Source organism: Fulmarus glacialis, unplaced genomic scaffold, assembly GCF_000690835.1.
Source record: "Fulmarus glacialis isolate BGI_N327 unplaced genomic scaffold, ASM69083v1 scaffold26498, whole genome shotgun sequence".
Lineage (NCBI taxonomy): Eukaryota > Metazoa > Chordata > Aves > Procellariiformes > Procellariidae > Fulmarus > Fulmarus glacialis.
This window is the reverse complement of record NW_009226733.1, coordinates 14726-34063: the sequence shown is the minus strand read 5'-3', so window position 1 is coordinate 34063 and position 19338 is coordinate 14726. Positions and strand designations below refer to the sequence as shown.

At 50.1% G+C, this 19338-nt stretch overlaps 1 protein-coding gene across 1 annotated transcript in view; it reads right to left on the bottom strand.

The window, feature by feature from the left end:
- The window catches only part of GNAO1 (guanine nucleotide binding protein (G protein), alpha activating activity polypeptide O), a gene marked incomplete at its 5' end in the record, with an annotated part of 36669 nt that extends 19137 nt beyond the window's left edge, over window positions 1-17532 (bottom strand). The window contains one exon of the mRNA XM_009582917.1: window positions 17372-17532. Within this exon, the coding sequence (XP_009581212.1) occupies window positions 17372-17532 (161 nt within the window). The remainder of the gene's footprint in view (window positions 1-17371) is intronic.
- Window positions 17533-19338: the final 1806 nt, after the last annotated feature.

Here is a 19338-nt window from a genome sequence, read left to right as displayed (position 1 = left end):
AGTAATTCAGCTAAGAGGGCAAGAGCATCGTCTGGCATTTTCTGAGCTTAGCCCAGAGAAGGAAGGTCTTGGGAATTCGCTCCTGGACTTTAGGCAATGCGTTTTGTGTTTCTGGCTGCGTTCCCTGCTCAGTCAGTCCTGCCTCGATGGGAATCAGATGAATTACATACACAGTAGGCTCTGCCGTCCTGCCGCTGCTCCCGATGATAAATCTCATCTCACGTCCAACCAGATGAGATACCGGCATGGACACGCCCCAGCTTCCCTCCCCCAAATCCAACCAGCGACAAGCCGCTTCTGGTGCCTGCTTCTTGCAGGCTGCTAACAGCAGGAGTGACGGTCACCAGGCCCAGAGACTCCTGGGGTTATTCTCCTGAATGAACTCTGCTGGATGCTCTGAGTTTTCATGACTCTCCCCTGGGAAATGAGGCGGCTGGTCCCTGCTATTAAAGGATGGTGCCAGACTTGACAAGAGGGATGCTCATTGCGATGCCTATTTTTTGCCCTGCGCTGAAGCAGGACCCTGCTGCTGGCTGGGACCACAGGCTGTCTGCTCAGACCTGGCTGAGGGCAAGTGAGAGATGCATCCATGGAAAAGGAGTCGTGCAGCAGGCTGTACAGGGCTTGTACATCAAGATCAACTTGACAAGCTGATATTAACACTAATGATAGGCAGGAGGAATGAACGAAAGCAGGTTGGAGTTTAGCTGTCCTAGTTAGACTTGCAAGTTTTCCAAGGCATGACTGGATCCAGAATAATTTTTAGCATCGCATGTGGATGAGCAGAATCACTAAATAGCAACCGTATAACAAAGGTACTTCAGGATATGAAGGCTCTCCAGGTGTAAGCTGCTGGCTGGCTTTGCTCACGGGTGGCAGTTTGGTCAGCAACATATCATGGTCTTGTTACTGCTGGAATAAAAGGACACTGTGGTACAGTTTGAGTTTGTGATCAGAGAGCTCCGGCTGGGGGAGAGGTGGGCTTTGGAGGAAAACCCACTGCTAACAGCCTACTCAGAAACGGTTTTGGAGCCGCCCTGGGAAAGCAGGTGTGGGCTCATCTTTCTGCAATGAAATTTGAAAATTGGACGGTATGTAAGAGGGGATGATAAAGATTTTTTTACACCTTGGAGCCCTTACAAAAGAGAAAAACAGTGTGTCTGGATCAGATCAATGATCCACCTAGCCTAATTAGTGTCCAAGAGCAGATGTTGAGAGAAGAGTATGAATACAGGGCAAGTATGCAGTACTCAGTTTTCCCAGCCTCCAATACTTCATGTGGATAATGGAGTTTCAAAGAGAAGGATGGTATCTTTATATTTATTACCCCTCAATGATTTTTCTTCCAGAAATTTGTCTAGGTGCTTTTTGAAGCAATGTAAACTTCTAACAGCCACATCTGCAGCAAGGAATTTCCCAGCTCAGCTACCCTGTCTGTGAAAAACTGCCTCTTTCTGGTTCTTAAACTGCCATGTCAGAGTTTAACTTTGTTAATTATTGTATAGGAACAGCTGTCCTCCCTCCCAATTCCCCACTTGTTTCTCCGTAGACATCTCCACATCCCCCGTGGAGCATCTCTGCTCTGCTCCCGAGACATTCCTGCATGGAAGCTCTTTGGAGCCTTTCATCATGCCAGGACGGGGTTTTCCAGATCTCCTGGGTCCTACCTGAGATGGGGAGAGGAGGGGGCCACAACTGCCTTGTTCTATATGGCCACTTAATACGATGCTACTTGGAGAACCAGACAGTTTAACGCCAGCCCCCTTGGAGCTGCCGCGCGGGCAGATCTGGTGAACGTGGTTTGCTAGCAGTGGTGCGATCCCTTTTAGAAGCGTCCTCGTCTGGGCGATACCGCTGTTTATATAAAGCCTCTGTGATTTACATCATTGTTTAGCGCAGAGCCGCTGACCACAGGGCACCCTTGCCTTTGTTTTCATAAGCAAAAGATTTTTACGGGGGCTGGATGGATCTTCCCAGCGGCGCTACGCAAATCCGAGCCCGCCGGGATGACGCATGGCTCAGGCTGCGCAAGGTTTCTCTCCCGGCGGCCCTGCAGGCAGGTGTCCTCCGCACACAGGGCAGACGCAGGCACTAATCGAACTTCGGCTGAAGCGGAGGAAGGCTCAACAGCTCCAGCCTAGCTCTTGCTTTATGTAAGCCTCTGCTTCCTTCTGATGACCAGCTCTGAAGGACAGTAGCAGGGGTGAGGCGTGGTGGGACTCAGCACCCTGGAAGCGAGCAGGATCTACGCCTAAACCTTTACACAACAGAGTAAGTGGGTTTGATGCTTTTTTTTTTTTGCTCCAGGACTGCTGTTATAAGCCTGCTGACAGTGGAGCTGATGGCTTTCTATACTGTAAAAAAAAAAAAAGAAGAAAGAAAGGAAAGAAAAGGAGAGGCTAAAAATAAGCCGCGGGGAGTCTGGGATAATGAAGGGCTTGTTCTGGGAAGGAGCCCTGACAGAGGACGCAGCCTCCGCACCGCAGCGGGGCTCACCCGTGTGGCACTTGGCGGCTCAGCCCAAGCAGGGGAGAGGTGTCCCCAAACCCAGCCCGCCGTGGCCGCGGCCCCCCGTGAGCACGCCGACAAAGGCACGACCCGGCGCTCCTTACATCCCACAGCGGCCGATTCGATTTGGCCCCAAGGCGATCTCGTGAGCTAATTACTCCAATCCTGGAAAGCAGACAGCTGTGACCACAGATGAAACCAGTCCCGCGGACTTTAACCTTTTGATCAGCCACTGGCCAGAGAGATTCATCAGGGTGCACACAAAGGCCCAGGACATCTATTTACTTGTGGCGGTAGGGGAAGTAGCGTTAACATCTCCATTTCTAAGCTGGAAGGAAAAAAATAGATACAGCTGCAGTGTTTTTGTAGTGGTAGGTGTCTGTCTGCAGCAGGGATAGCACTGGTGAGGGATTTAGATCTAATGCTACGAAGGAACGCACTAGTTAATGAGATCTGCACTCTTGTATCAAGTAGATAGAGGATGCCCATAGCTGGATGACGGCGCAATTACGAAGAGTGGGGTGGGTCTGTCGGGAGCTGACTTCAATTAGAGGCCTCATTTATACACTCACCGTGCTGAGGAAGATGGGTTGCTGGTGATGGAGTGAGAATCATGTTTCTGGATCTTCTCATCTGTCCATTTTCCTGACCTATTAGCAAGCTATAGGGATTTCTGCTTTCAAATCCCATTTAAGCATCCCTGTCAGAAACCGTGGGTACCAAAACCAGTCAAATGCTCTGCCGTGGACAGATATGACCCACAGCTAGCAAAAGCAAAAACTGGAAATTTTACCCTTGGCTGCACGCTAAAAAACGTCTTAGTTATCCCAGACACAGGTGGATCTCCTGGGCGTATAAAATCCGTGCCATGCAAATGGACTTTCTGGTCCTTCTCAGCGGCTGTCAGGCTGAGGCTCCTCCGAGAACGGCTTTGCTTGTGGTATCACAGCATTTTGGTTTCAGTCCAGGCCGGATCCAGAAGCAGAGACATGTAAGGGAAAATTCATGGAGTTTCTCATCCCTTTAGAAAACATTCAGCCAAATCGTTGTTAGGAGGAGATTTGTTTGCCCTGTATCAAAATAGCTCGATGGTTCCCACCAGGGAAGGCTGTCACCTGGGCCAGGCTGGTCTGGTGAGACATCCTGCTGACCACCCACTTTTCCTTTCTCCCTCTCTTATGGGCATGAGCAACCTCAGAGAGGTCTCTAATCGTAGCCTCCTGCCACCAGACAACCACCGCTGGAAGGTTAGGCTCCTGCAGCCCACCTAACAGCAGTTTGGGTTGCTCCCAGGTCTCCGCAGCAGTGGGCTGATCCCAGCGTTCAGCTGAAGATGCGTCAGGGACACGCGCGTGATAAAATCAGCTTGGGATACTCCGTATGGGACAGCCCGGCCGCAGAGCTGGTGTGGCTTTGTGGGAGATGAGCTGAGGACACCACCTCCAAGGCATGTTCCTCCACAAGGGCTGGGGACAGCTCCTGTCTCTGCACTTGAGGTTGTGCAGAGACTTTCCCATGTGCCCTGGGGGCACGTCCCTGCCAGAAGCAACCTCTGCTGTCTGCCCCTGGCCCTGCCAGTGACCATGTCTCTCGGGAGCGAGCCGTGGGCCAAGGTGCTGCGGTAAGCCGGGTGGGCAGACCAGGAGTCCCTGCCTGCTTGGTGGGAGAAGTTTGAACCAACCCAGGAGCACTTCACTCCCAGTGGGAGGATGGAGCTGGCCTAGAGCAGCGTTAGGTCTGGAAAACATCAGGAGTTCTTCCAGACAATGCAGACTTTATTGCCAATAAATGCTTTTGCTGAGCTTCCTCTTGGCCGCAGAAGGGGAGGAGAGCATCTCGAGCAGATGGCTGGTTAGCACAAGCAGTGCGTTTCTGCGCTCTCTGCTGCTGGAGCACCTCAACTCTTGCTAAGCGTGATTGATGTGTCCTCCCAACCTCCCATCCGAGTAGGGAAATGTTATTAATCACACTTGCTTTAGGAGGAATATAAGTATTAAGGGGATAGATGACTCGCCTGAGGACATGACATGAAGTCTGTGGTGGCGCTTGGAAGTCAGTTTGGGATCCCTAAATTGTAGTCAGGAGCTTTAACCACAAGACCTTTCCATCCTGTGTTTTATAACCCTTAAGCAATATTCTTCCATGCTTTTAAGAGGGATTTTGCCCATGTAGGGGCAGATACTATAACGCTGATAGAAATTTGCCGGCCTATTATAAGAAAGAAATGTATTCCCTACATAAAGAGCAGCCTATAAAATGGTGTTACAATTGATGATTAAATCGTAAGTTAACCCAAGGATTTGAATAGAGATAAATAAATGCTTGCTTTTTTTTTTTGGTGAACAAAGAAGGCTGAAAATGGATGTTGTCATGTACTTTTCTGCTCCATCCAATATAATTTCATGCATTCCTATACAGATTTCGATGAGTTCTGCAGATCAATGATGCTGCATTTAAACACAAGCTAAGCAGTAATTACAGATGCATGCAAGATTTATTCATCTGGTGGCACTGCACCAGCTGATGGAAGGATCAGCCGTATCCAATCAACGTTTGAAGCCTCTCAGAATAAAGAGCTTTTTGGCTCCCACTACAAAGTGAAAATAAAAATAACCCCCTGAATCCCAGGAGTGCCCCCTTATGTCCATACAGGGAAGGCTGCAGCACAGCTCTGGGTCATACCTGCACCGTTGCTCACACTAAGCCTTGCCTTTGCACACACGTATATGTTGTTCACGTTGGGTCTTCTGCACGCACTCGCTGCATGACCCACTTGTCCCTAGGGCTGAGGATTGGACTGATGAGATTTAAGGCATAAGTGAGGAAAAAGGAGGAGGATGAGCAGTGTGGAGGGAGAAGGCAGGGAGCGGGCAGCCAGCATTCCCCGGGATCATCTCCCGCGTGCCGGAGAGAGTCCAGGCACGGCATGCAGGGCCTGGGAGCTAATGTGACATGCCACGCTGCGGCACGAAGGCAGCAGCTGGGGAACTGCGGTCGAAACCACGGAGGTGCGTAATGTGGTTCTGTTGTTACGGGAACACGTGGCAGGGGATGCAAAGTAGCATGTTTAAAGGCAGATACTGGATTTTGTCCAATTTTTCTTCAGGTTTTCCCTGTTGATGTGGGCTGTAAGTCCATATAGCAGCTCTCCCTTCCCGTGGAGCGAAGCTGCTTGCTCCCCGCTGTCACTGCGAGATGCCCTGATGAGCCAGGGAGTCCCACTCGGCAATGCTCTTTGCTGGGACTTCAGGCAGGGTACCAGTGCTAACCCTACACCCAGATTTCTCATCAAGCTGGTGGAAAGCAGCAACGCATCAAGCGGAGTCAGCAGGGTGAAAGCAAAACCGACAGCCCTCCCATGGTACTTCTGTTCTGGAGCAAGGGAAGATAAAGAGCAGGATGAACGGACCAAACCAGGCAGACCAGGGGTTTGGGCAGCTCTTTCAGACACTCAGGTGGGTGCCTACACAGAAGTCAGAGAAGCCCTTGGTAAGATAAACAGGTCGTGCGGGTGACCTCTGTGCATTTGGCACATTTTCTGTTAACCACCAACTATTTTAAGCAGATGCTCTTAAGTGTCCCATAGTGATCGCAGAAGGAAGCTCCACTGGTGCTGGGAAGCACAGGCAAGTGGGAAACTCATCTAGCCCTGCCCAGAGAGCTGCCGCAGGTGGGAAGAGGTTGCCCAGAGGTATGCCCAGGGTGTCCTGCCCCGAAAGCTCCCCTCTGTCACCTTCAGGACCGGCACTGCCACCGCCGCATGCAGCTGGGACCTGCTCGAGACTTCGGATCACGAGATGCAGCTCTTCATCGTAGGTGGGGAAGAGGCGCTTATGTCCGTAAGGGTGGTCCCCTGGGCGGGATACAGGTAGTTGAGCTCCTGGGTAGAAATATGTAGCCTTTTTTCCTTAGTTGCTTTGTAATTTTTATTATATTTATGTCATTTCTTTGTTTACGTATTTTTGTTCAATGAGATACTCCTCTGGGGATTTCTTAATACAAAGTTGCTGCTTCCACTGTTAGTTTAATTTGAGCAAAGATTTTTGCCTGGACTCAGTTACCAATTCCCAGCTCGCAGCAGCTGCTAGCTAGTGTCAGCCTCCTCTTCCCCCTTCTTTCTCCTATTCCTGCCTGTTGCAGATTTGGCCTCACTGATCAGCACACTCCCTGGTGCAGTATTTCTCATGTTGGGGACTGCAAGACTGTGGAGCTGTTTAACTGAAAATGTTTAAACTGACATTAACGCTGCTCGGTAGGACGTACTGGCTGGTATTTTCCTGAGCGAGGATTTGGAAATGGTTCTTATGCTATCGTCAAACCTTACGTACCAAAAGCAATACTGAGGGATTGGGAAATGCTGATTTATGCCATTAAAAGTGCTGTCAGAGCCTCAGAACTACAGTGACTGCTCGCAGGGTGTTTCACAGCCTGGGCTTACAATTTTGGAGCACTGAATTTATTTTCAGTGCTGGTGCTCCCAGCAAACCTGCTGCTCAATGTAGGGAACCCCAGCAGGGAAGGGGTTACAGCGAGGCAAAGTGCATCATAAATCCCCAGCAAGGCTTGGACTAACCGCCAAAACCCGAGCTGACACTTCGTTGGCGTGGCTCCACGGTGCGGTTTGTGCCTGGTTTCTTTCTCCCCTGTATCTCTTCCCTCCCCTCCCAGCAGCACGGAGAAGGTGCTACCTTAAATCCAGGCTCAGCACCATTTCTCCTCTTTTTTCCCAATAAATTCAGCCCCAGAAGAGACCTTGGAGGAGGTGTCTTTGCCAGACACTCAAGCACTTAAATGCTTTAGATGTATAGGAGGTGGGGAAGGCGTAAGCATGAGGATTTTGGCACAAGGATGGGTGTTCGCTCTGCTGTACTCCAGCCTCCCTCTCCCACTGAACTAAGCAGCCCTGCCCGGAGCCTGTGCCCGCAGAGCGGGGTGAGTGTGTGCCCGTCCACAAGAGCCCACGCAGAATTACCCCGAGAGCCGGAGCACAGGCTGCCGGAGGGGTCAGAGGCATGTGGGGAATTAGAGGGTTTTCTGATGGGGGCTGCCAAAATGGGAGCTGTGGGTTTGGATCTGTGTGTTATGCCAGTGGTCTGAAGGTAAGGAACAGATCTGGAAAGGTGAAATAATAGTTTCTAGACAGTCTCAGTGTTGTTTTTACTCTAATAGATAGTCAGTGTAAAAGGTGTAAAAGGTAAGGATGAACAAACTGATCTGGACCTAGCACTAGCTCTGTGTGTTGCAGGGGAAAAAAAAAAGAAAAAGAAAAAAAGATAATAATAGGAAAAGGTCAAAAATCTGCCTAAAGTGTATCGGGTTCACTGTGCTGGCTGGGCTCATGCCCGGCTTGTACTGGAGAGCAGCACATGAGGCAGTTATGCGGCAGCGTCACGTTCGGCTGCCTTCGGTTCCCCTGCCCAAATCAGTGATCGTCTCATCAGCATGGGCGTTGGGAAAAACCAGGTCTGAACCCCTTGTCGGGTCTCCAAGAGAGGGAGGAGGCAGGAAGGCCATCCCTGGCACTGGCCCAGCCCTGGAGTGGGCCACAGCCGGGCGAGGCATCCCCCCACCCCCGTCCTGCCGACTTTGCGGAGCCGGAGGCGTGGGGCTGGGGAGCAGCCGTGCCTGCCGCTCTCCGCAGGGCTGCTGGTGAAACCCCGAGGGAAGGCACAGCCCTTCCCGCCTGCCCGGCCACGCTGCCTGCGGCCAAACACTTGCCATAAAATCACAGGATTCGGCAATGATGGGGATGAAGCACGCGGAGCTGTGCCCACGCAGGGAGGGTGGCACAGCCCCGGTGCCAGGTCTCCTCCGAGACGCCCCGCGTACGCACCGTATGCACGGCACCAGCCGTGCCCAAACACCGTGCTGCCGAGCCCCGGCCACATCTTCTATATTGAGAAAGAAACCCCGTATTTCCCCCTTTCCCACCTAAAAAGCAGCAGGAAATCAATGGCTGGGGGTTGAATATTGGCTCAGCGCTTGGCCTGGATAAGCAAGAAACAAAGTGGTGTTTGCTACAGGGCTAATTAGAGCTATTATATCAATTAGTCTGTGAAATGATCAGTGCCTGGGGTTCCACCAGGCGAATCCTGATGTCGGCAGGACTGTCTTGGCTGAGCATTGGGACTCTGCTCCCGCGGGGCTCACCCCGACACCCCCCGCCACGCTCTGCCGCCTGCCCAGCCCAACGCCTCGTGCTGCTGCTGCCTTGGCTGCTCTCGCCGCCCTGGACGTCGGCGTCTCATCAAGAGGAGCGTGTTTATTGTCCCCATCGGGGAACCGAGACGAGGAGCTTCAACCTGCTGACCGACGGGCTCTCGGGGGGCCCCAGGGAGCTCTGCCTTCCTACCGGGGGCTGTGCCACCCTCCCTGCGTGGGCACAGCTTCGCGTGCTTCATCCCCATCATTGCCGAGTCCTGTGATTTTATGGCAAGTGTCACAATGTTTGCTACATTTGTTTTTTTTTTTTTCTTCATTTTTGTTCTCTCTTAAAGCCTCAGCCCCTCAAGGCTGAATATTAGATGGACTATTTGCTTAAGGAAATAAAAAAGGACTTTCCAGCTCTCCTGTTCACACACAAAAGGTTTTAAAGTATACTACAGGGCTTAGGAAGCAGCAGATAAAAGTAATTTTCCAATGGTTGTCTTAATATATGTTGAAAAACAGGGGCTTTTTAGCTAAGCTCATGATTGGTTTTGGATTTAACTCCTAACCTTAAACACCTGAGCGTGGGGACGCTGCACTGCTCCCCCTCTTCTAATGGGGGGAGTGCGTGTTCACTCCCTGGACCGCAGCAAAGTCCCTTTGCAACTTTTCCATCCAAACTGGGATGATTTCTGGGATAGGACCCGGGGGGGGTGCAGCATCTCCCCATCGCCACTGGTGCCTGCAGATCCATGTGGAAGGTGGCTTGCTCCATCCCAGAGCCCGGCTACAAAGAAATTCCTGCGTTCCTGCCATTCTTTGCCATTTAAGGATTTCAAACGGAGAACAAATATGTCGGGAAACCATGCGCCACCGCCGCGCTCGCCTCCCAGCGTCGCAGACGGTGCCAGACCTGACGCCAGTCATGTGAAGAAGAGCCACGGCACGGTGGTCTCCTGACAGCTTTGCCTGCAGACACACTGCAGAACCAGGAGGCTGAGAGCAGCCGGCCGGTCCCCACCTGGCCACATGCACTGCGGGGGGACATCGCTCACAGCCCCTGGTGAGCAATGAGCTGGATGCCGACTAGCTGGCATAAAGCAGGAATTACCCATGCAGAGGGACATCATCTGCCTTGCTAGAGCTACCCGATTCCCCAAGGAGCTTCAAACAGCAATAGGATGTCCTGAGAGCATCGCTGGTAGGAGACACCCCAATTCCTGCCCTCACCCTGTATGAGTGATGCTGTTTGTCTTGCAGGGCAGGCTGTGACGGCGGAGCTGGGGGCACATGGTACGTCAAACTGCAAGGTGCAGAAAGGGAGAGGGAAGCTTGGGCTCCCTGGCTCTGCAGGAGAGGAGGAGTGGGAGCTGCGGGTTCCCAGGAGCCTGGACTCCCCGGCTGTGGAGCTGCATCCCGGCACTGCCGTCCCCCAGCGTGGGAGGGAGGTTGGGGTGAAAGGTGGGAGATTGCAGTGATGGGCGAGCTGCAGGGCATGAGCACTGCTGCTGAAAGGCAGAGCTGGTGGGAGAGGGGGGCTGCAGCCAGCAGAAGGGGTAGCAGTGAAAAAACAAACTGAACGGAACAAAAAAACCAACAAAACCCAACCCTTGGTGGCAGCCTGCCAGCTCCAGCTGGTTTCGTAAGGACATTTCAGCCTAAAAATACACAGATACTCAGCCAAAAAAAGTCAAAGCTTCCTGCACCGAATCTGTCACCCGCAGCCCTTTGCAAGGCAGGAAGAAATTCCTGTTGGGTCTGGCAGTCGGCGATGAGAAGAGATTATCCAGGGTTCAAGGCTGCGCTTCAGCAGGTTTCCTGGGGGGTGAATGCCCTGTGCTGTGTTTATCGGTGGTGCTGGCTGCTCCTCGTCTCTAAGCAAAACGTAAAAAGAGAAGAGATTGCTCCCAAATTCTGGCAGTGTCCCCTCCTCCAGGCAGTGTGAACTACTGCCTGGCTCCTACCCTTTCCAGTGGGAGCTTTGCCAAAAGTGGGAAGCCCTGACTGGTATGGTGGGTCATTAAATAACAATTTATTTAGTCAAGATGTCAAGATTTTAGTAATCCCCAGGCCAAAGACAACAGTGTTACGATGCGACATGGCAGTGAAAAATGGCAGGGAGGTAGCAGGTACTGCTACGTCTTTGTCATTCTTTGAGGAATGAACTACCTACGTAACTCCTCTGCTCCTCCTTGCACTGCAGTCTGTGTTATCTCCTGGGTCTCTTCAAACAGATCTTAGAGTAGATTTTTTGGGGGTAAAGGAGGATTAGGAGGGGGGAAGTGACAACGCTATATGACCAGTTTTTCCCTGCAAGATCCGTATCTAAAGAAGTGCTGAGTTTTTAGTGGAAATGACTGCAGAATTTGCTATTTCAGATGGAAAGGCAGTGAGCAAAGCGTCGGAGCTCTGGTTTTCAGCCGGTGAGTGCCTTCCTGGATGTTCCCACGTTGCTGGGTGCTGCCACAAGCTCCGCTTTAAAGCCCAGCTCTGTAGCTTCTCCTCTTCACGGAAGAAGCTAAGTTGGGGGGTGATGGCATCTCAGATCCTTCACACAGACCGAGAGGGGATATAGTCCTTCAGAAACCAGGTGTTCACAAGGGACAGGACCTCCTGCTTTTCCTTCTCCTTCATTTTCTTTAGAGTTTGCATGAGCTCCAGCCAGGAAATTCTTTTGAGACAGTTCTCCCTTCCCCCGATGACTTGTACGTGTGGGTTGGAAAGGGTAAAGGGAAGAGCCCAGCTCTGGGACTAAGCTTCTGAGTGGCCTCTCCTCCACGGAGAGGCTGTGCCGCAGGAGACAGCAGGTCTGGTGGAGCTCTCCTCTGCACCGGTGTCTGAGAGGGGTCAAGCAGCATTATAACAAGCGGCAATGTCTTATGATGGAGCTGTGTTATGCAGAGTCCTGCAGACCTCTGCTCCCCCTGCGTGTAAGTGAGTTTTCGGGTGAGGAAGCTCAGTCCTCACGCTCTCCTGGCAGTGTTTGGTGGGATGGGAAGGTGAGCATTGCTTAACACCCACCTTCAAGATACCGTGACGTGGCCTCCACCCTGCTTTGGGCCAACAGAGGCAGCCGCTGGAGAGATTGCACCCAATTGTGGTGAAATTGGGTCTCCAGGTGGATGAAGACTGAGGGTGAGATGCTGGAAAACATCCAGCTGATTTCAAAGACAACCTCTTTCCTGTTGTGCCCTTCCTCAGCCCTAGGTGTAGCCATATAATGATAGTGATTCCTTAATTTATGAGGATAATAACGAAGCCTGAGACCTCTACCAAGCCGTGCTAGACTCTAACAGGCTGATGCTCAGCCTGCCCGCATCTCCTCCACCTCGCACTTAGCAGAAACAGCCCTATTCCAGCCCTGGCACCAGCAGACGTCGCAGAACTGCTCCTCCCTGGAAATCTATTTGCATCTCATTTGTGGGAACGGAGCAAGGCTGGCGATTCCAGTCAACCAGCTCTGGCCTTTAAGAGCTGTTTTGTTTTGCTTATTGTAGGGGGAAGTTAATTATTCAAAGCTGGTGGGCATATTTATTTACAGGGGTAAATTAAACCATAAATTCACACAAATGTATCTACATCTCCGCCTGTGATGTATTTTCCCTTTCTGCTTTATTGGTGCTTGGGCTCCAAGACACAAAGGTGAGTTGTTCAATAAACAGCGCAACGCAAGTCATCCCAATTAATTGGATTTTTCCATTTATGCTGCTACTCCCTCTAATTAAATGCAAGGGAGCGCAAGTGACAGGCACAAGTAAGACGGGCGCGCAGAAAACCATATTCTAATGCTAAAGCTGTGATGAGAAAATGGAATCTACGCACCTGACAGGAATATTAATGCAAAACCTTGACCTATAATTTCTCTTTCTTCAGTCTGAGAGAGCCAGCAACAATTGCAGCTCATTAAAACGGACCATGTCCTGACAGTCGTGCATAATGCCCACGTCCCGCAAGTCCCATCGTGGGCATTATCATAGAGCTGCATGGTCCTGCATGGCTAGGAACAGGAGACTGCAGCCAACCCTGAAGACCCCTTCTCCCTTTTCAAGCCAGTATCATGAGAGAAAGAGCGAAGGGGAAAAAAACAAAAGACAAACCCAAAAGTGCTGGTTTGGATTGGACCTCTGGAGTTGACCTGGACCATCCCCCTGTTCAAAGCAGGGCCAATCTCAAAACTAAATTCAGTTTGAAAGTTAGTTCAGGTGGCTCAGTGTTTAGTGTTTCCAAGGATGGAGATTTTACAGCCTCTCTGGGCAGCCTGTTCCAATGCTGCCTTGTCCGGGCTCAGTCTGGAAGCCGTTCACCACATCACAACAACATCTGGCTCTACTTTCTTAACTGTTTTCTCAATGCAAAGTGTGTGTTGGCATGTGGGATGCAATAAGTATCAGTAGGGAAGGTGATACCATCATGCAAAGACAATTCTTTTGCAAGGAAAAGTGCTTAGAAAACAGCCCCACATGAGATAGGGTGAGAAGGAAGGCACTGCGGTATTTTATTCTGAGTTTGGTGCTGCTTTTCTATAAGGCACTGCCAGAGGAGTTCTTGAAGACAGAATGACCAAAGTGTTGTCCACTTTGGGCTTGGTATTTGGCACAGACTTGAGATGGCAGGGCTGGGGTTAGCTATGGTAGAGCAGCAGACACAATTGCATCTCTCTTTCTCCACTGAGCAGAGAGGTCTGTATCCCTCTCCGGAGGCATCCCTCCCTCCCTTCGCTCCCTATGGAGAGAGCCAAAGGCAACAAGCTTCCTAGCCCTGACACCTCTGATATGTGTGAAAATGGATGGGTTGAATGCAGGCCTAAAATATTTTACATTTTCACGGTAGTTTCACAGCCCTGGCATTATCAAATGATCTTTCAACGTACTTGGAAGCAGGAGGAGAATAACTTGAGATGGATTCTGGCTTTTTTGTGTCTGTGTACTTGCAAACTGTCTCTGCCTACACATCTCGCAGGGCCTGTGTGCCTGTTTGGATATGCACACGGAAAACCGGTGCTCGTGTGGATGCTCTGTCTGCTCCATTCCCCCTTCGAAGTTTGAAGGCCGTTCAAAGCAGGTCCCCATCCCTGGGTGGTTAAGATCAAACTTGCCCTATGCACTGTACTCCATTGACCAGGCTAGTTAGGAACTTGTGGCTAGGAAACACAAGACAATTTTAAAATCTGAACAAAAGTAGGAGATTAAGGAAACCAGCTGGAAACCTCTATTTTGCTGATTTTGAAAGCAAAATGTGGGTCACAGATGTGCTTCCACAGACAGAAACTGGCTAGAGAAGAAAAGGACATCAGCAGTGTCCAGACTCTTTGATGATCAGAGGTAGATTTAGCTCCTAGGCATGAAGACAAGAAAGGAAGAGGAGACAAAGTAGGAATAAAAACATAATCAAGAGATTAGGAATGTGGAACTCAACCCACCCGTAAATTTGCCTTAGGGAACGATGAAAAAATGTGGTAACGGAAAAAGATGAAACCAACTGCTGCATCTTACTCTCTTGCCTTCTCTTGCTGTCCTTATGGTTTTACATTTTGCTGTCCAAGACACAGGAGGCCCATTACAGAACCTCCCCTCTTCCTCGGACATGTTTTTTCTTTGCAAAAGTGCTGTTTTCTACTGTTCCTTCGCAGTAGTTATGAAATCCTTGCTAAGGACAGGCTGACTTTCGAGCCTAAAAGAAGCAAAGCTTTGCAGGGAAGTCTACACTGTTAGACAGCCATGCATGGGAGAGTAGAAAGCAATGTGTTCCTGCCCATCTTTGGTAGGAGAGAAGAGCTGTTACTCACTTCTTGTTTAGGCTAATACAAAATATTAAATCTATTTTCAGTGAAATTAATGATAGACTAATAAAAGCCATGCTGCTAGCTCTTGCAGGCTGTTGATTAGCCTGTGACTTGGTCTCCCAGGGGCCGTAACAGAAGGCCTGTTGTTCGAGCCATTTAAAAAAACTCAAGGTAAAGCACTGGAAGAGCAATGTAGGACAACAGCAGCACTGACTCGGAGAAGCCCAAGTGGTGGTTCCTTAGAAATAGCCAGGCAGTGGAGGGGGGGTTCTGAAAAGCATTCAGGGCATTCAGCGGGCAGTTTCTGGGGCGAAGGGAAGTGCCTGGACCACTCCTGAAGGTCCCACCCGTGCTGACCATGACAGGACCTGGTCGCTTGGTGCCTTCGGGCTTTGCGACACGTGCTGAGCCGCCAATCTCCGACTCCTGCAGCAAACCTCCCTCCTGCCAGCAAAACACCAGTCCCTGTGGCTTAACACCAAGAGAAGCCTGAAATAAGTGCGATGCTAGTCCAGCTCACTGCCCGTCACTGTTTTTCAAACTTTAGGGAACTTCAGTTCTTGTCTGGAATTTATTTTTCTCAGCCCTAATGAAAACACATTTTCTAGTTGCTAGTGTTTTAAATCCAGTATCAGTGTCAATAAAGATAAGCCCTTTCCCGGGGCAGGGCGGAAATAGAAAACTGTCTCAAATCTTTCACTCAGGCAGAAGAAAACAACCCCAAAGCATTGAAGGATTAAGTGAAAAATATGCCTCTTTTCACTGGGAGTCCACTGGGCGTGAATAAGTGCCAGCTGAGCTCTCACTTGCATCACCATCTGGTGTGATGGCACCGGGGCCTAGAGGTGCAGCAGGACGCGTTACCGTGCCTGCCCTGTGACAGCATCTCTGCTCCTGGTGACGGCACCACCAGAGGCTCCTCAACGGCAGCAGGTCCGTAAACGCCAAGGACTTTGTTATCACCGTCTGACCTAGCCCAGAGAAAACAAGTGTCCAGCCACAGCACGATTCACAGCGCGGCTCAGGAGAGAGGCAGCACAGCCCTCCCCTCCTCCGGATGCAAGAGATTTTGTTAAAGACACCGAAATTCATTTTGCTGGGCTGCAACCACACGAGGCAGCACAGCCCTCCCCTCCTCCGGATGCAAGAGATTTTGTTAAAGACACCAAAATTCATTTTTCTGGGCTGCAACCACGCATTGATATTGCCGCGAATACCACAGCACAGAGCCTCTTCAGTTGACGTCTAGAAACTGCTTGTGGTTTCAGAGCTCTTGCTGATGAATTGCCCAGCAGCTGGTCACATTGGGAGGGCTATGCTTATTATTTTCAACTGCTATCTTGCATGGAAGGAAAATCAAAATACTTTCCTCAAGGTAATTGGCTCTAAAACAATTGAAGAATTTTCCACAGGGTTGTAATGCAATTAGGACTGGCATTTTATATAATTTATATCTCTAAAGGTATGTTTATGCCATCAAACTCTTCTTTTGTGAAAAAAAAAAATTGCTGGCAAGAGAAGGCAGATTTTGCTATTACAGGCAACGAAAGATAGATTAAACATAAACGTCCACCTAGTAGTGATTAAAAGGCAGCATAATGTCAGGATCATCACTGAGATGCAGTGGCTTGTGGTGAGAAATGCTTGGGTAGGATGCTGTGACACCAACCACACATCTGCAGGTTTCCCATTTGGTTTTCGGTCAATGCCAAGTGATGTGTCATCACTCGCCTTCTGCTGCAGCACCGCAAGAGCAGAAATAATCCTGCGCTCCCTAACTGCCCTGCCAGCTTGGATGGGAAGAGCTGGTGCAGGCTGGGGACGATCAGGCCCACCACACAAACAAAAGCATCAGCCACGCTGGTGCTTGGGTTCGTGTTTTGATAGATATCCAGGAAAACCCTAAGCAGAGGTGCCAGACAATCCAAATATGCAATAACAACTCCAGAAGTGCATGAGTCAGCCGGTGAACTTGTCGACACGGGATATTGTGAACGCCAAAAGCATGGACGTAGCATTCCCTTGTCACCATCTGGGGAAACCTCTATTTCCCTGACTACCAAGAGGTCCACGGGTATAACCGGGGAAATGATCGCTCCGTGCTTGCTTGTTCCTTACGCTTAAACTTAACCACGTTTTACTGACTACTGCCCAAGACACAGTACAGGGCCAGGGGACATTTTGCCTGACTGCGACTGAAATTATGGGATGAAAAGCTTTAGCCTCCTTGCCTAGGTGGAGGCAAACAGATTGGATGAATTATCATTAGAAATGGGTCTGAACTGAAACTAGGGAGGCACTCAATGTTTCTTCAGAGCCAGAGCAGCCCTTTAATGGGTAGATGTCCTGTCCTTATGACGGGATAAACCAAAGCCATGCATTCAGACAATCACCATTAAAAAAAATCTGGGTGCAGTCCCTAATGGTAGAGATGCCACTGACTGTATTATGAGAATAACTCAATGCCTCTGTAAAAGCAAAGACGTCCCTTACCCTTGGTTGTAATCCAGCTGCCTGTCAGTGCAGCGTATGACTATCGGAAAAGCAAACCCAAGAGCTGTACTGCTGTACAAAGCAGGTGATCACACCCTTCTGTTATCTATCAGACAAATGAAGAAGCCATCAGCCACGTCCACGGGCTGCTCTGCCTCTGCTCACTAGATCCATGTTTGTGGAAACCTACCTTGAACCATTTGGGAGCAGTTTGGGAACCTGGCCTCAGGGTCACGGACCTGACCCCAGATCAGCCAGAGGGGATATGAATGTCCTGCCTGATCCCTTCTGCCTTGCAGCAGCCTGTGACACAACAACATCCCAGTCTGTAAGCAGAACCGTGTTCAGATCCACTGCTATGAGGTCATTAACTTTCGTTAAAACTTTCACAAGCCCAATTGCAGCTTCTTAACACAAAAAACTACAGACAGGGATACTCACTATTGGGCCGAGTCGTTAAGTTGATATTCCCGGGACCGGTTGAAGCATTCTTGGATCCCAGAGTCTGCCCAGAGTCTCATCATAGCTGACAGCAGCTCTGGAGAGAAGGGCTCTGTGTCCTCCATCCGACTTACGACATCGCAGACCATCTTGGCATCAGCCTGCAGAGGAAAGAAACAAGAGGTCACATAGATGCTCAAGGCAGAATTGGGAGCCAGAGATTTCAGAAACAGTTCACCAAACCGTCAGGAGTAAAGAGGCTGCGTTTCTCGGGATGGGGCTTTAGGATCCACACCGCGTGATCCAGCAGAAAGGGCAAAAGGAGGATGGAGCAAAGCAGCCACAAGGGAAGAGGTTATTTGTGCAATCCACCTCACGTCAACCAATATTTCTATTCAGCAGACAAACCCGTCGGCACTGCGTATGTGTGGAGCTTCTTGGGAACAGAAGGAAATTCATATATGTACAAGTATATTTTAAATTGTCAGCAAAGTGACGCATATCCTGCAACGATACCCGTTTTAACAGAGTGGGTGACCTGGCTGAAGTAGGGGCCATTTCTACCAGAAAGGACAGCAGAAACGCTCCAGAGACCATTTTTTTCAGACGCTGGTTTATTGCTTTTCCTGAATTCTTGTTCTTTCCTATGAGCCCCTGCTAAAAGGGCTAATTCATGTTAACACTGACCACCTTGGCTGGCTGTCGTGCTTTGTGAGTCAGAGGGAGAGGAATCTCCCGCGGTTAAGGAATATGGCTGTGAGGGCAGGGCCAGCTGGCCGTTTTCGGATGGAATCCTTTTTGGTGAGAAAAATGTGATTTGCCGGAACAGCAACTTTTCCTGGAGGATAGTGTTCTGACACAACTTGGGTCCGGAAGATGTCTCAGATTTAGGATGGGAACGTCTAGACAGCCTTGGAATAGCTGAGTTCAGCTCTACTGTAATAGTCCACTGTGGCTGATGCTTCACTCATTTGTGAAGCCGGACACCCAAATTCATGACCCTCCTCCGCTCGCTTTGCAGTAAGCGCATCTCCCGCCCCCCCACCCCCTGACTCCTGAAACCCCAGGGGTGTTGGCTAATCTGCAGAGTTTTTCTTTCATTGCTTTGAAAATTCTGGAAAAGTCTCATATTTCTACCAGCTGAAACAAACCCAATTATTATTGCTATAATTAATTGGAAAAGAGGAGCTCTTAGTCCTTATTTATGCTTACAGGAAACTAGTGAAGACAACCTCCTTGTTTTATTACCTTTTCTCTTGTCTGCTACATCGAACCCATTCTTGGACAAATGCAGGTGGAAGTCTTCGCCTTCCAGGGTGTTTGGTCTAAATCAGCAAATGCTGACCAGAAACACGAGTCTCGCAAAGGAGGGTGCAGGCAGTCATTAACCCACTTGCCTAATACTCATCCCAGTTAGACTAGAAGCTTGGAGAGTATAAACACTACACATTACGTAAAGCTCCACTGTCCTGGTTCCGGATGGGACAGAGTTAACTTTCTTCCTAGTAGCTTGGGGAGTGTGCTGTGTTGTGGGTTTGGTATGAGAGGAGCGTTGATGGCCCATTGATGCTTTGGTTGTTGCTGGGTGGTGCTTGCACCGGGGACTTTTTGGCCTCCCATGCTCTGCCAAGTGCAGGGGAAGCTGGTGGGGGGGAGCATAGCCGGGCGGCTGACCCAGCTGGCCAGTGGGGTATTCCATCCCATGTGATGTCATGCTCAGTATATAGTTAGGAGGCGTGGTCCGGGAAAGGGGGGCTCTCGTGTCTTGGAACAGGCTGGGCATCAGTCGGCGGGTGGTGAGCAGTTGCATTGTGCATCGCCTGCTTTGTATATTCTGCTATTGTTGTTGTTCTCATTGTTATTATTACTGTTCTACTTTGTTTTATTTCAATTATTAAACTGTTTTTATCTCAACCCACGAGTTTACCTACTTGTGCCCTCCCGATTCCCTCCCCCATCCCACTGGA